We start from the raw sequence: 14917 nt of genomic DNA, 5'->3' as shown, positions 1-14917 counted from the left end.
TTCTTTTTTAAATGGACAATGACCCAAAACACACCTCCAGGCTGTGTAAGGGCTATTTGACCAAGAAGGAGAGTGATGGTACTGCATCAGATGACCTGGCCTCCACAATCACCCAACCTCAACCCAATTGAGATGGTTTGGGATAAATTGGACAGCAGATTGAAGGACAAATATGCCAACAAATGCTCAGCATATGTGGGAACTCCTTCAAGGCTGTTGGAAAAGCATTCCTCGTGATGCTGGTTGAGAGAATGCCAAAATATATTTAGATTTGTATAACACTTTTTGGATTACTATATGATTCCATATGTTATTTCACAGTTTTGATGTCTTCACTGAAATCTATTCTATGTAGAAAATAGTAAATAATGTAGAAAAACCATTGAATAAGTAGGTATATATATATATATATATATATTGAGATGGGTTTGGGATAAATTGGACAGCAGATTGAAGGACAAATATATATATATAAAATGAGTGGAGAACAGGAGGGCTTCTTAAAGAAAAACTAACAGGTCTGTGAGAGCCGGAATTCTTACTGGTTGGTAGGTGATCAAATACTTATGTAATGCAATAAAATGCTAATTAATTACTTAAAAATCATACAATGTGATTTTCTGGATTTTTGTTTTAGATTCCGTCTCTCACAGTTGAAGTGTACCTATGATAAACATTACAGACCTCTACATGCTTTGTAAGTAGGAAAACCTGCAAAATCGGCAGTGTATCAAATACTTGTTCTCCCCACTGTATATATAAATAAATACATAGTATATGCCCTGTTGGGGCTCTGTGGCAGCTCAGTGCCAGTGTGAGATGTTTTCACGTTGCCTCGCCCCAGGGTAATACACAAACACTTTTTGTTCCCAGTGTAGCAGGTGCCGAGGGGGATCTTTCTCTTTCGGCATAACAAAAATCAGGCTAATTGGTTTGGCTTGATTGGGCGCACACACACACACACACACACACACACACACACACACACACACACACACCAGGAGTAGTGAGACCTTCGCTGTCGACCGGGAGGTGAGAGGAGCAGGCTAAAAATACCCCCACTCAGTCTTAATGAGCATGTGGCAGCATACACAGGCTGCTTCCCAAATGGCACCTTATTTTCTACATAGTGCACTACGGGCCCTGGTCAAAAGTAGTGATCTACGTAGGGAGTAGTGTGCCGTTTTTGGTATTTACATTAACCCCCCCCTTCCATTTGGTTTGTACACTGCTGCTACTCACTGTGTATTATCTATGCATAGTCACTTCACCCCTACCTACATGTACAAATGACCTCTACTAACTTGTACACCCGTACATAGACTCGGTACTGGTACCCCCTGTATATACCCTCGTTATTGTTATTTTAAATATAAATATTAATAAATATTTAAATATTTTCTTAACTCTTTTGAACTGCACTGTTGGTTAAGGGCTTGCAAGTAAGCATTTCATGTTAAGGTCTACACTTGTATTCATCGCATGTGACAAATAAAGTTTGATTTGATTTGAGACACAGCCACACAGTACAGGGGAAGAACCCACCCTTCACAGACCATTACTGTATTGTTGTCGTCAGGAAGGCAGCTGCATCCTTATAGACACCATGTCAGATGTCATTAAACCAGGCAGGGACTGTAATATTCACAGTGCTGAGTAAACACAAACACCTTGCTAGGTTCTTGGCTTCCTTCACTGCTAGGCCTATTCCTTGACATGAAAGTGATGCACTGACCGTGAGGCTGCTGTCATGGCTTCGACATTTCTCATTTCAAGAGACGCCCCGGTAAAATAAAAAATCATTCTGAACATATGAACGTAGCCAAGGTCACAGTGTTACATATTCAGCCGGCAGAGCCTGCCTCTTTACAGATGGCCTGGGTCCGCAGTATTAAAATATATCTCTCTATGGCTGGGCCTGCTGCTAGTACAAGGTTGGTGTGTACTGGATCCCACACACTCAGGGAAGACATCCAAAAAGGTACCTCATCACACAGAAAACAACAATTTCTCATTATAAGTGAGGAGGATAGCAGGCCATATGTGCAGGCATATTCACATTCACAGGAGTGAGAAAGGCTTATTTTGGTGGTTACAAGATTAGATGCGTTTCTCTAGAGGAAGGTGGGCAACCATGGAGAAGAGGCTTTGCATGCTGTGTCTCGATTTTGTTTCGGAGAGAGGCATGTTTTAATGTTTTGTGGTTTTGTTCTTTCTAAAACATTACAGGCAGGTTTAATGTTTGTTTTTTGGTGTGCACGCGCGCCTATGTGTTGTGGAGGAGGGTCTCTAAAAATCATTGACATTTCTCTAATAAAGACACATTTAATGTTTGGTGGGTTGTGTGTATTTGATGGTGGGCTGGGGGGTGTCTCTTCCTGATAGGAAGGTTTACTATTTGACTGGTATTTGAGTGAAAGCAGCTTACAGGAGCTGTAATGTGAGCTACAGGGGGCCTAGCCATCAACAGTATGAAGCATTGTAACCAGACACATACATTCACACACACAGCTTTTCTTTGAATAAGGAATTCATTATACAGAATGCATACCAAGGACGACGACTGACTCAACCTCAGAAACATTCCTCTTTCATTTACCTCTGCTGGAATGAATAATTGAATGCAAGTCATCTCTTGTGATCTCTTTTATTTTCCCCAGAGGATTTGAGGTCAGTGGTGTTAAGGCACTTCTGGGAGTAGTTGCAGCCAGCTTCCAGGTAGCTCCCCCTGTCAGAGAGACTGAGGCAGCGACGCGAATGACAACCCTCTGCTTTGCACTTCCTTCCTAGAGACACCTGTTGGCCTGAATCATTACCCACTGTCCATACACCCTGTTAGCTTTTACCACTGAGTGGACATTCACTTTCACTCATTCACACACACTCACTCACACTCAAGAGGGTATGACAAGAAATTGGTCAAACAAACCAATCGCTGATAAGAGGATGGGTGAGATGGTTTCCACACATGCTGGTGGGTTATGTACCATCTGACGTTTGCTTTCCTGTAAGTGTGTGTGTGTGTGTGTGTGTGTGTGTCTCTCTCTCTCTCTCGGTTTTATGACAAATATGTGTTTTGAGGTAACAATATCAAACAACACCTATGACAAATAGGTATGCCATGACTGGGCATATGTCTGTCTGGGGTAGATGTCCACCCATGGAGTAGGCGTCTGTCCTGAATGGGGTTCATGACTGGGCATATGTCTGTTTTAGGGTCATCTATAAAAATGCCGGGCAGGCCCAGTTGCCCATTATTTTGCCTACCATGACTATGTCCCCATAGAATGACAATGCCTTCATTCACAGGGCACGAGTGGTCACTGAATGGTTTGATGAGCATTAAAACGATGTAAACCATATGCCGTGGCCGTCTCAGTCACCAGATCTCAACCCAATTGAACACTTACGGGAGGTTCTGGAGCGGCGACTGAGACACCACCATCAACAAAACACCAAGTGATGGAATTTCTTGTGGAAGAACGGTGTAGAATCCCGTCAATAGAGTTCCAGTCATTTGTAGAATATATGCCACAGTGCATTGAAGCTGTTTGGCTGTGGTGGCCCAAAGCCCTTTTAAGAAACTTTATATTGGTGTTTCCTATATTTTGGCAATTACCTGTATGTTGGTGGGTTAGGCACACTGACATTTGCTTTCCTGTAAGTATGTGTGTGTGTGTGTGTGTGTGTGTGTGTGCGTGTGTGTGTGCGTGTGTGTGTGTGTGTGTGTGTATACACAGTATATCACAAAAGTGAGTACACCCCTCACATTTTTGTAAATATTTGAGTATATCTTTTCATGTGACAACACTGAAGAAATGACACTTTGCTACAATGTAAAGTAGTGAGTGTACAGCTTGTATAACAGTGTAAATTTGCTGTCCCCTCAAAATAACTCAACACACAGCCATTAATGTCTAAACCGCTGGCAACAAAAGTGAGTACACCCCTAAGTGAAAATGTCCCCTCAATGAACTGTAGCTCCCCAGTGCCGGCAGCACTCATGCAGCCCCAGACTATGACACTCCCACCACCATGCTTGACTGTAGGCAAGACACACTTGTCTTTGTACTCCTCACCTGGTTGACGCCACACACGCTTGACACCATCTGAACCAAATCATTTCACTTCATTGGTTCCTTCCTACAGACACCTGTTGGCCTGAACCATTACCCACTGTCCATAACTTTTACCAGGGAGTGGACATTTACACACACACATGCACACACTCGGTGTGTATTTGTCAAACAAACCAATCGCTGATAAGAGGATGGGTGAGAATGTTCAGACACATGTAGGTGGGTTATGTACACTCTGACATTTGCTTTCCTGTAAGTTTGTGTGTCTGTTTGATGACAAAGGTCCAATCTGCTTTGATGTAACAATATCAAACAACACAATAACGAGCTTATGATTTTCCTTGACTTAATCTACAGCTGTCGGAGTTCCTCACAAAGTTGTATCCCTAAATTGCTGAGATTGACGTCAGTTAAAACAGAGGTTAAATGCGCTAAATAATTCAGGAGGAAAGGAGATTTTTTTTAAAAAGGTATGAAAGTACAGCTTTTAAAAGAGATATAGAGAAAATAGAGAGTCTGTTAAGCAGAAGAGACAGAAATAAGTGAGAAATAATATCTGCCGCGTAACCAAGGCAACCCCATAACAAACATCAGGAAGGCCTACTCAAGTCTTTTAGGGCTGGTTGTGTACAACTAAGACAGACACGAAATGCACACACGACCAGGAGAAAGAATGCGCTTTTTAGGAGAGGAGGATGGGTGGAAGACAGAGGGTGGGAAAATGACAGAGGAGTGAAAAGGTCACAAACAAGCGCATGTAGAGAGGCATCACAAGTGAGTCAATGAGAGAGGAAATGTTGGAGAAGTGTAAGAAACAAAAATCACTTGACAAACAATCCATGTGGTATCAATCTGGACATCACAGTACAGGATCAAACTCTACTCAGAAGACTTAGATAATTGGCTCATTTCTTCAAGGCTGGGGGGGGAGACGTGATATCGTCAAATATGAATATAAAATGAGGACTTCATCAATGTGCATGCACGCGCACGTGCACACGCACACACACACACACACACACACACACACACACACATGCCTGCTGGAGTAATTAATAGCAAATAAATAGACTAATGAATATGAGGAGACGATAGCTCACTACTGTCATATTCATGGTATCTTGAGCTGCTTCTGTTGTTGTTCGATGACAAACCTCTTGCCGTCTGCTAATGACTTGAGCATGAGGTGACTTATGTTTCCCCCAACATCACTGGCAATTAGTTTCCCTTGATTTGACATTCAAACTAAAAAAAGGTCAACGTTTGAATAGATGCTAAAACGCTATTCAATATTCAAGACGTGTACAATAGCAAATTATGCCCATTAATTATCATACATTTACCACCAAACAGACACAAATCAGTGTCTTTCTGCTAGATGAACCGGAACCAAAATAACAGGAAGTGGTCATGTGCTGCTCAGTTGGAAGAGTATGGTGCTTGCAACACCAAGATCGTAAGTCGATTCCCACTGGGGCCACCCATATGAAAATGAACGCACGTATGACTAAGTTGCTTTGGATAAAAGCACCTGCTAAATAGCATATATTATATTCTGTGTCATAGGAGGAAGAAGTGTCCGACTCAGTACATCTGACCACAAAACAAGTGTAAAGTGGTAGAAAAATCCCACATTTTCTTGTGGACCAGTATATATCTCCATAGAGAAATCACCAGGTAGGCACAATGGTTTGTTCTGCTCTCTTTCCACCCAGAGCTCTAACTATAAACACATGTTAACTAGTGGGCCTGGTAATGTAAAACAGCGAGGGAAAGGGTTTTTTCCAGCACAGAACACTCGTCTCCCCGCTGGTACACAGAAGAAACACATGCTGAAAAATTGGTCCTCACAGAACACTGAGCTACACTGAGGAAACAATATCACTTTGTTTAAGCCAACTCCTCTCTCCTCATTTACTGACAGGCCACACCAGGAGCTTTGAACAGCTCTGCTCTGTCTCTGTATGTAATGAGGAACAATCCCAAAGTCTCAACAATTAAATGAAGGGATGTTGGTAGGAGGACAGACTCCTCAACTTTCTGAACACTTGCAAAGAGACTACAGTATGTAGTAATACCCTGGCAACATGTTCCATTAAAAAAAAACAGATCCTCCCCGATCAGCCCTGCTGGGGCAATCGTTATTAACACATACACCGCCAGTCTCTCCTTTGTGGTACCTCAAAGGTCAGCTCACAACAATAATGAAACCGTCACTAGCATGCCATAAATAACCTGTCAAATTAAGTGTGATAAAGATTATTCCCATCCATACGCGATTATCGTCACTCACGTTTTCATTGTTGTCGTTTCGATCAGTGGCTGTTTCTGAACGACAAGGCTATACTTTCGACCTGAACTTTCTCTCGCGTGTTCTTTGTGCCTTCAAACAATACAAAGTAGGCCTAATACAGACATTATCTCTTGTCCTGTCTCTACTTAACCAATCAGCTGGGTGTAGCACCCAATCAGATTGAGCAACTTGTCACCTAAACACCATCAGATAGAATTCATAGCAAGCAGTGTACGGGAATGACATTCCGATAAACTGGAATGACATTCAGATGAACTGGAATGACATTCACTCTCATGGGATGCAAGGCAAAAACTTTTTTTTAAAGAACTCGCTGAAAGCCACACTTCCATTGTTACCACATAGAGGCATATGTCACTGTGCTTCTATGGATATATATATATATATATATATATATGGATATATATATATATGTATAAAAACTGCACTTTGGAGATGTTTTATCGCAGTTACAGAGAGTTAAAACAGGGATAGACACCAGTGTCACCCCCCCACACACACACACACACACACACACTTCATAGCAGACAAGACAGCTCATAATCCAGTGCCGTTATCACAGTCAACACACCTATATTTGCGGTTTAATTAGATTTTAAAATTAAAACATCTCTCTCAGTATCATGGCAAAATATGTTGAATAGCATCAGATTAGCAACAAAACGGGTAATTTTGCTCTTTGGCCCATGGCAAAACGTGTAGAATTGTAGGTAATTAGCTTTAACAACACCAACATTCTCTCTCAGCCTCATGGCAAAATGTGTAGAAAAGCATGAGATTAGCTTTAAAACTGCAAATGTTTATCTTTGCCCCATGGCAAAACGTGTAGAGTTGCAAGAAGTTAAACAGCAACATTAGCCTTCACTGACATTTTCTAGGAAATCATTAGCCGACACGGCAGTAGCGTAGCCAGAAATTCATTGGTGGGTGGGTCTGCCAAAATTTGTGTAATTTTGGAAAACTGCTAACTAAGGGAGATAAAGCACATAATATATGCATGGTGACAAGACTTTCAGACAATTACATTTGTAACCATTTTAGAATAGCAATAAGGCGCCTCGGGGGTTTGTGGTATATGGCCAATATACCACGGCTAAGGCCTGTATCCAGGCACTCTGCGTTGCGTCGTGGTTAATAACAGCCCTTAGCAGTGGTATATTGGCCATATACCACACCCCCCTCGTGCCTTATTGCTTAAATATATCCTGGTTGTGATTGCAGGACGGGGTGTTAGGTAAGTGTTCTGTTGATCTAGCTGTAGGACAATCAGAGCGGTGTATGTGACCAATAAAATGTGATTTGATTTTTGCTATTAGAGAGGAGAACGTTGTACCATCACAGAACAGTTCTCCTGTTCATCCATCCAGATATATGAGAGAGAGAGAGAGAGAGAGAGAGAGAGAGAGAGAGAGAGAGAGAGAGAGAGAGAGAGACATAGGTGCAAAAGGAGAGAATTATGCAGAGTGAGTGAGGGAAGGAACAAGAGAGATTGTGTGAAAATAAGAGAGAGAGAGAAAGATACAGACAGCGTACACTGTAGAAAACCACCTTTTCACACATTCTGTCTGTTCCTCTCAACTTTTCTATCCCTCCCTGCCTTGCTCCCTCATTCTCTCTCTCTGCATGTCCTCATGTCTCCTGTGGTTCTCATGACACACGCAGACACAGGTGGTCAGACAGACTCGCACAGACTGACACACAGGCACACACTCACTCCCAGGCTGAGGGGCCATCTGCTCCTGAGTCACCTCTGATCACGTCTATCCCACTCTCCATCCTTTAATTTCTCCATCGATTCCCTTCATCTTCCCTCCATCCTCCTCTCGTGTCTCCAGATCCTCTCATCTGCTCTCTCTCTCAGAGTTCAGATCATTCAGAGACAGGTCTAGGAATGATGCTAGTAATGGCTGGCTGACATTTCATGACTGTGATTCTAGATGACTAATAGGCTCTGGGTTTGGATATAAGCTCATTAACTTCTTCGGTATCGGTGCCCCGTCCGCGGGATGGTTGAGCTAACGTAGGCTAATGCAATTAGTATGAGGCTGTAAGTAACAAGAAAACTTCCCAGGACATAGACATGTCTGATATTGGCAGAAACCTTAAATTCTTGTTAATCTAACTGCACTGTCCAATTTACAGTAGATATTACAGCGAAATAAAACCATGCTATGGTTTCAGGAGAGTGCACAATTTTGAACATGATAGGTTATTTATAAACAAATTAGGCACATGTGGGCAGTCTTGATAAAAAGTTTTGAACAGAAATCCAATGGTTCATTGGATCAGGCTAAAACTTTGCACATACACTGCTGACATCTAGTGGTCACAATCTAAATTGCATCTGGGCTGGATTAATACATTATGGCCTTTCTCTTGCATTTCAAAGATGATGGTACAAAAAAATATATTTGTATTATCTTTTACCAGACTACACTTGTGTTAGATTCTCCTACATGCCTTTCACATTTCCACAAACTTCAAAGTGTTTCCTTTCAAATGGTACCAAGAATATGCATATCATTGCTTCATGTCCTGAGCTACAGGCAGTTAGATTTGGGTATGTAATTTTCGGTTGAAAATTGAAAAAAAGGGGCGGATCCTTTGGTTTTAAGTGACAATTTCTTGATTGTGTTGATGAACTCTGATGAAGACACAACTGTATCTACAGGGACTACGGAAGAGGGCTGCAAGCACATTTCTTCCTGATGTGCTGACAGTGTACTTGTTTATGCCTTTTAATACAGAGACAAGGTGCCTTTTAATACAGAGACAAGGTGCCTTTTAATACAGAGACAAGGTGCCGTCAGCGTGAAACTAGCTTTCATCTTCTCCAATCTCTGTTTCGGGTGATAATATAACAACAATAAATAAGTCTAGTGTGCAGAGACACAGGCAATTAAACAGACTCATAATAATAAATGTGGAGGGATGACTGAAAATAAACGGTTCTTCCAACCTATTTCCCTCCATGTTTACCCACGGCAACAGAGGCACAATAGCACTTTCTTAGCGTTTTCTGAGTAAGAGCTAAGTGAGAAAAACAAGTTGACACTGATTTCCTTCTGTTTAGCTGGAGGGATACACAGTCAAAGCCCATTTGTAGCAGCAGACAACACTTAAGTAACATCAGAATCGATTTAGATTAGGGCTATTCAACTGGGCCTCCAGGACCACAGCTCTGCTGTTTTTCAACTGGCCCCTGTAATCAGGGACTGATTCAGACCTGGGAAACCAGGTGAGTTGGCCTCTCTGGGCAATCAATGATAACACATCTATGGGGATTTAACAATAATACATCTATATAATAGCATGTAGAATGATTAGGCTAGACAATACACTACTAAATGCGTACGTAGGTAATCGTGTGCGGGAGATATCTTTCATAAGGAATTGAACTCTGGGTCCTGTATTTCCCCGTTCCGCAAATGAGACTCAGCGTGGTGGTGTTCATGCCAGGAGTCATGCACACAGCCACACACACATACCACTAATCAAGGGGAATTACAACCTACACAGATGCATGTTAACATGGAAAACATGCATGACCTGGAAAGTGCACATCAGTAGCCTAGGCCAGATGAGCTCTAATGAAGGAGAGGTGGTTACTCATCTATACAGATTAGCCTTTATAGAGACCTGAGAAAATGTGTATAGCCTCAACCTACACACCCACACATCTATCTTTATCATCACAGTGAGCTGAACAGAACAGAACGTGGCCCATTACAGACTACGGAGAACAGACACAGGCCCAGATTATCCTGTTCTGTTCTCACCAGAGTTCTTTTTATGGTTAAAATCATTCCATTATGGTCCCAGGGTGAGACTGAGCAGGCTGCCTGTATGCATCCCTCCTCATCTCTTCTCTCCTGACCTCCTCTCATCCCACTCTCCCCTCCCCCCCAGAGTCTCTGAAACAGGACACTGTCCACCTGAGAATACAGCTTTCTGGGTCACGGTGACAACGGCCAGGGTTTACACACTCTCCTGTGTGTGTGTGCGCGCGCGTTGGTGTGTGTGTGTGCGCGCGCGTGCGTTGGTGTGTGTGTGCGCGCGCGTTGGTGTGTGTGTGTGTGTGTGTGCGCGCGCGTTGGTGTGTGTGTGTGCGTGCGCGCGTTGGTGTGTGTGTGTGTGTGTGCGCGCGCGTTGGTGTGTGTGTGTGTGTGTGTGTGCGCGCGCGTGTGAGAGAGAGGGGAAGAGAGAGTGAGCGAGAGAATGATGTAGTGAGACATACTAATGCTCAGAGAAACAGAGCAGTTTGTAATGAAGAAGAAACACTTCAGATTAAAGATGAGGAGATTAAACATTTACAACTATCTCTCTCTCCCTCTCTCTCCCCCTCCTTCCCGCCCACACTTTTGCCATCTCTGTACCTGTCTCTCCTCCTCTCCCTTTCGGCCTCTTTCTCTCTGCCCGTCTCCCTCTCTTGTCTGAGTTGCAGTTTTGAGAAGTCTGTCTGTCAGCCAGTCTGTCTGTCAGCCTGCCTGTCTGTCTGCTGTGCTGCATAAGTGAATATCTCACGGAGGGAGAACGGGAGGCATGCTGCTTGTCTGATAGCAATTAGACCTTGACACGTTCACCTTGAATCCCCCTCTCAACAAAAAACCTCCGCCCTCCCGTGAGCTACTCTTTCCCTCTCTTCTGGTGCATAACAAGTAGAGAACGTCACTACATTCCCAACATCAAACCACAATAATGCTTGATGAATTTAACAAATCACCATGTGCAGGGAATGTAACAGTGGGGGGAAAAAAACTAAAAACTGGAAGACGAGTTTGACTGTTTCAAGGGCACCCACACACTGCACGGCGCACACGCACGTTCCTAACTTCCTACTCCTTCAGAATAATACCTCTGTAGATGTATATCAGACACCTACACACAGGTACAGGTACTCAAGCAGTAGACAGTTGGAGGTGGCCGTTCTCCATTCCTGTCAGCATCGGTCTACTGTCACCGCTATATAGTGCACTACTTTTGACCATATATAGGGAATAGAGTGACATTTGGGACGCAGTCTTTCATCTGAGCTGTCTGATAAGAACCAGGGACTACACACTATAGCGTGCCACAGTGATGCTCTGACCAAGCCCTGAGTATACAGAGAACACATCTGTGTGCATCACTCTCCAATTGCTAAGCCAGGCCTGAAATCGCAGTCAATAATAAATACTAGATGATTTATTGAGCAATAAAAACAAAAAGACAGCTAGTCCTTGAGGGTTTGACTATTCTCCAGAAGAGTTTTCATCTCTAGTGCAGTCAAGAGGGACGGAGGGATGAATGGATGGGTGGAGGAACAGTGTCAACATTTATCAGGCAAAAAGCGGTGTCCCCTTCGGGAGGTATAGTGGAATAAAAATGAAAAGAACAAGAGAATCGTGTTTATATGGGAAGGACGAAACAAAAGAGGGCAATAATTGAGGACTATAAAATAAATGTCTCATGAAATGTTCACACACACACACACACACACACAGGTGAGAGGGTCCACGAGGAATCGTGATAGGACTAGAACAGTAGCCACCTCAATTTCCATGGATTTCAGTGCATCCGGTAACAGCAGTCAGTTTGGCCTTGCAACACGATCACATTCCAGGTCACTGGTTTAGCGGACACCCCCGCAGCCCTCGACCTCTGGGGGCCGTAGCGCCTGTCATTGATGTCAATAAAACTTTTTTTTAAAAAACATAATAAATCATTGAGTGTAACCCTCCAAAAAGTAATTAATTCATAAACCTTTTTAAATTTCCATATGTACTAGGAAGCTAAGTGTTTGTTTCTTGGGCTTCAGGAATTTGACTGAAAAAGTGCCACAGGTCTTAATTTTTTTTTACTAATTTGAAAGTATAAGGGGGACAACGAACAAATGCCACGGTCAAGGCTACGATGGTGCCAGTGCAATGACTGGAGCTTACGGAGGTGCTCAAAAGCGCATGTAGTTCTTTATGAGTTTTAGTTTAGAAAACGATCTCTTTGCAGATGTGACAGTTACAGGGATGGTAAAAACAGCTTAATTTCCATAGCAACATCAGGGAAACTGGGCAGAAGGGAGGAGGGCTTCAAATTCAGCAGTTCTGTAACATATTTAATTTTAGCCTCTCAATTCTCCTTAATTGCCGGCCCCAACACATTACGGAAAGAGATGAACTGTATAGGGAGCTCTGGGGACAGGTCTTCTGGATACTGGACAGTCAATAAATTGGCAGATGCAAACAGATGATGGTATTTAGCAGACAAAAGTTCTTGAGGGCTTGAACAGAAAAAAAAGAAGAAAAAAAAGTGGTTAGCGATTTTCGTTCATACTGGTGAAACCGGTGTTTGAGTTGTGTGGTTGCAATATCAACAGCCCCCAATCTCTGGAATATCTTGGCATGCCTCAAAATGTGTTTAAATTGTGTGAAGCGCAATGGACATGTAAAACACAATGTCTCAGGAAAGACTGTCTGAGTTGGCAACTCAGTAATAGTATGGACCTACAGGCCGCGGTGAAAACATTTGCACACAAAATAGGAGGACTTCAGGAGACCAGGGGAGTCTCTCAAGTTGGATTTCATTTGATTTAGGCCCAAATGAATTTACCTTGAATATTACAGCACATTTGTGTAGGGTATTAGCCAGACAAAACCCGCTGAGCAAAACCCGCTCAACAATACCGTCTGAATTTATCCTCAAGCTAACTACTTTGTCACTTTCATAAAAGGTTTAGAAATAGCACCTAAATGTATGTATGTATGTATGTATGTATGTATGTATGTATGTATGTATGTATGTATGTATGTATGTATGTATGTATGTATGTATGTATGTATGTATGTATGTATAGTGGGGCAAAAAAAAACAGTATACAGCTATAGATAGTACACTTCATAATGAAACAATCTCTAGTGAGTTAGCGTTGAGGGTGGATTGACTATTATTGGCATGAATGCAGAGAAACTGCGTTACCGCCAGTGTTTCAGGTATGATAGAAATACAGGGCTGAGGCCAATCGAGGTCGGACCAGGCGAGGACAGTGTTATTTTAGCTGCCGAGCGGTGCTGTGAGGGTCAGTATCAGAGATGTATTACATTCAGAGCCTTGACCGACTGCAGGGCGTGTTTCCCCGATAGCCGTACAGGGGGGGGTGGACCCTGGCCTCCAACTCAAGGCTTCCTGTCTAATATAATGTGAGTTTCTTATTAATAGTACTGTAGCCAACCTGCTCGCTGGGGTATAGGGCTGACAAATTATACACTTAACCTTGGAGAACTCCTAACATTTCCAGTAAACATTTTCAATAGAAGGTTCATATTGATTAGACTCTATTTAAAAAAGCATTCTCTCCAGTATCCGTTCAGTGAATCTAAAAGTAGATTTTAAATCTGAAACTGTACACTGACCAACGGAATGAGAGAAGTACAGATACATAGAGAGGTAGAGAGAGAGAAGGGGTAGAGAGAGGTAGAGAGAGAGTGGGAAGAGGGGTAGAGAGAGGGAAGAGAGATTGCGAGAGAGGAGAAGAGAGAGAGAGGGGAGAAGAGAGAGCGAGAGGGAAGAGAGATTGAGAGAGAGGAGAAGAGAGAGAGAGAGAGAGAGAGAGAGAGAGAGAGGTAGAGACAGATCAGTGATGACCATCTGGTCCTCACAGTGAGGTGTGCTGAAGGCAAAGCCATCTCAGTGGGCGTCGGAACTCAGCGTCAGCTGGGCCCCACCGGGTCATATATTACCTGACTGAAACCCATCTCTGGCCTGCTTGTTTGAGCCTACAGTGAATTCTCGTTTTGGCCAAATTGCAAAAAAAATATGTGAGTCACCTTTCAGGAAATGTGTACGAGTGATGACTAGGAACAAACTTTTCCACATTTTCTTTGTAGACTGTGTGTGTCCTACCTGTATCTCCATGCCCTGCTCCAGCAGTCTCTTCGCCTGGTTCTCCACCTCCAGTCTGGCTCTGCTGATCAGCAGCAGGTCATTCTCTATCACGTCTATACCAGACAGATCCACCCCCTGGGACAGATAGTCTGGAGAGAGGGAGAAGAGGGTGTTAGAGTGTGTGTGTGTGTGTGTGTGTGTGTGTGTGTGTGTGTGTGTGTGTGTGTGTGTGTGTTGCATATGTACACCTTCAGATATTTTCCTGAGATCTAGAAAAACACCCTCCAACATTTGACAATATAACATTTGGCATTCAGTGTGATTTATTTTCATTTCAATAGAAAACCCGCCTCCCACAATACAGACTCTGAACAATACAGCCTACTAAACACAGCCTCCTACAATACAGCCTCCTACAATACAGCCTCCTACAATACAGCCTCCTACAATACAGCCTCCTACAATACAGCCTCCTACAATACAGCCTCCTACAATACAGCCTCCTACAATACAGCCTCCTACAATACAGCCTCCTACAATACAGCCTCCTACAATACAGCCTCCTACAATACAGCCTCCTACAATACAGCCTCCTACAATACAGCCTCCTACAGTATTGGAGAGTGAAGGTCAAAGGGAAAACGTGACAAGCACACAGCTGTAGACA

At 43.1% G+C, this 14917-nt stretch overlaps 1 protein-coding gene across 1 annotated transcript in view; it reads right to left on the bottom strand.

Moving 5' to 3' along the window:
- cog5 (component of oligomeric golgi complex 5) overlaps nt 1–14917 on the bottom strand; it is an 84934-nt gene that overhangs the window by 32475 nt on the left and 37542 nt on the right. Inside the window, exon 7 of the mRNA XM_042298068.1 lies at nt 14269–14399. Within this exon, the coding sequence (XP_042154002.1) occupies nt 14269–14399 (131 nt within the window). The remainder of the gene's footprint in view (nt 1–14268; nt 14400–14917) is intronic.

This window comes from Oncorhynchus tshawytscha, linkage group LG15 (genome assembly GCF_018296145.1).
Source record: "Oncorhynchus tshawytscha isolate Ot180627B linkage group LG15, Otsh_v2.0, whole genome shotgun sequence".
NCBI lineage: Eukaryota > Metazoa > Chordata > Actinopteri > Salmoniformes > Salmonidae > Oncorhynchus > Oncorhynchus tshawytscha.
This window is presented reverse-complemented; position numbering and strand designations above follow the sequence as displayed.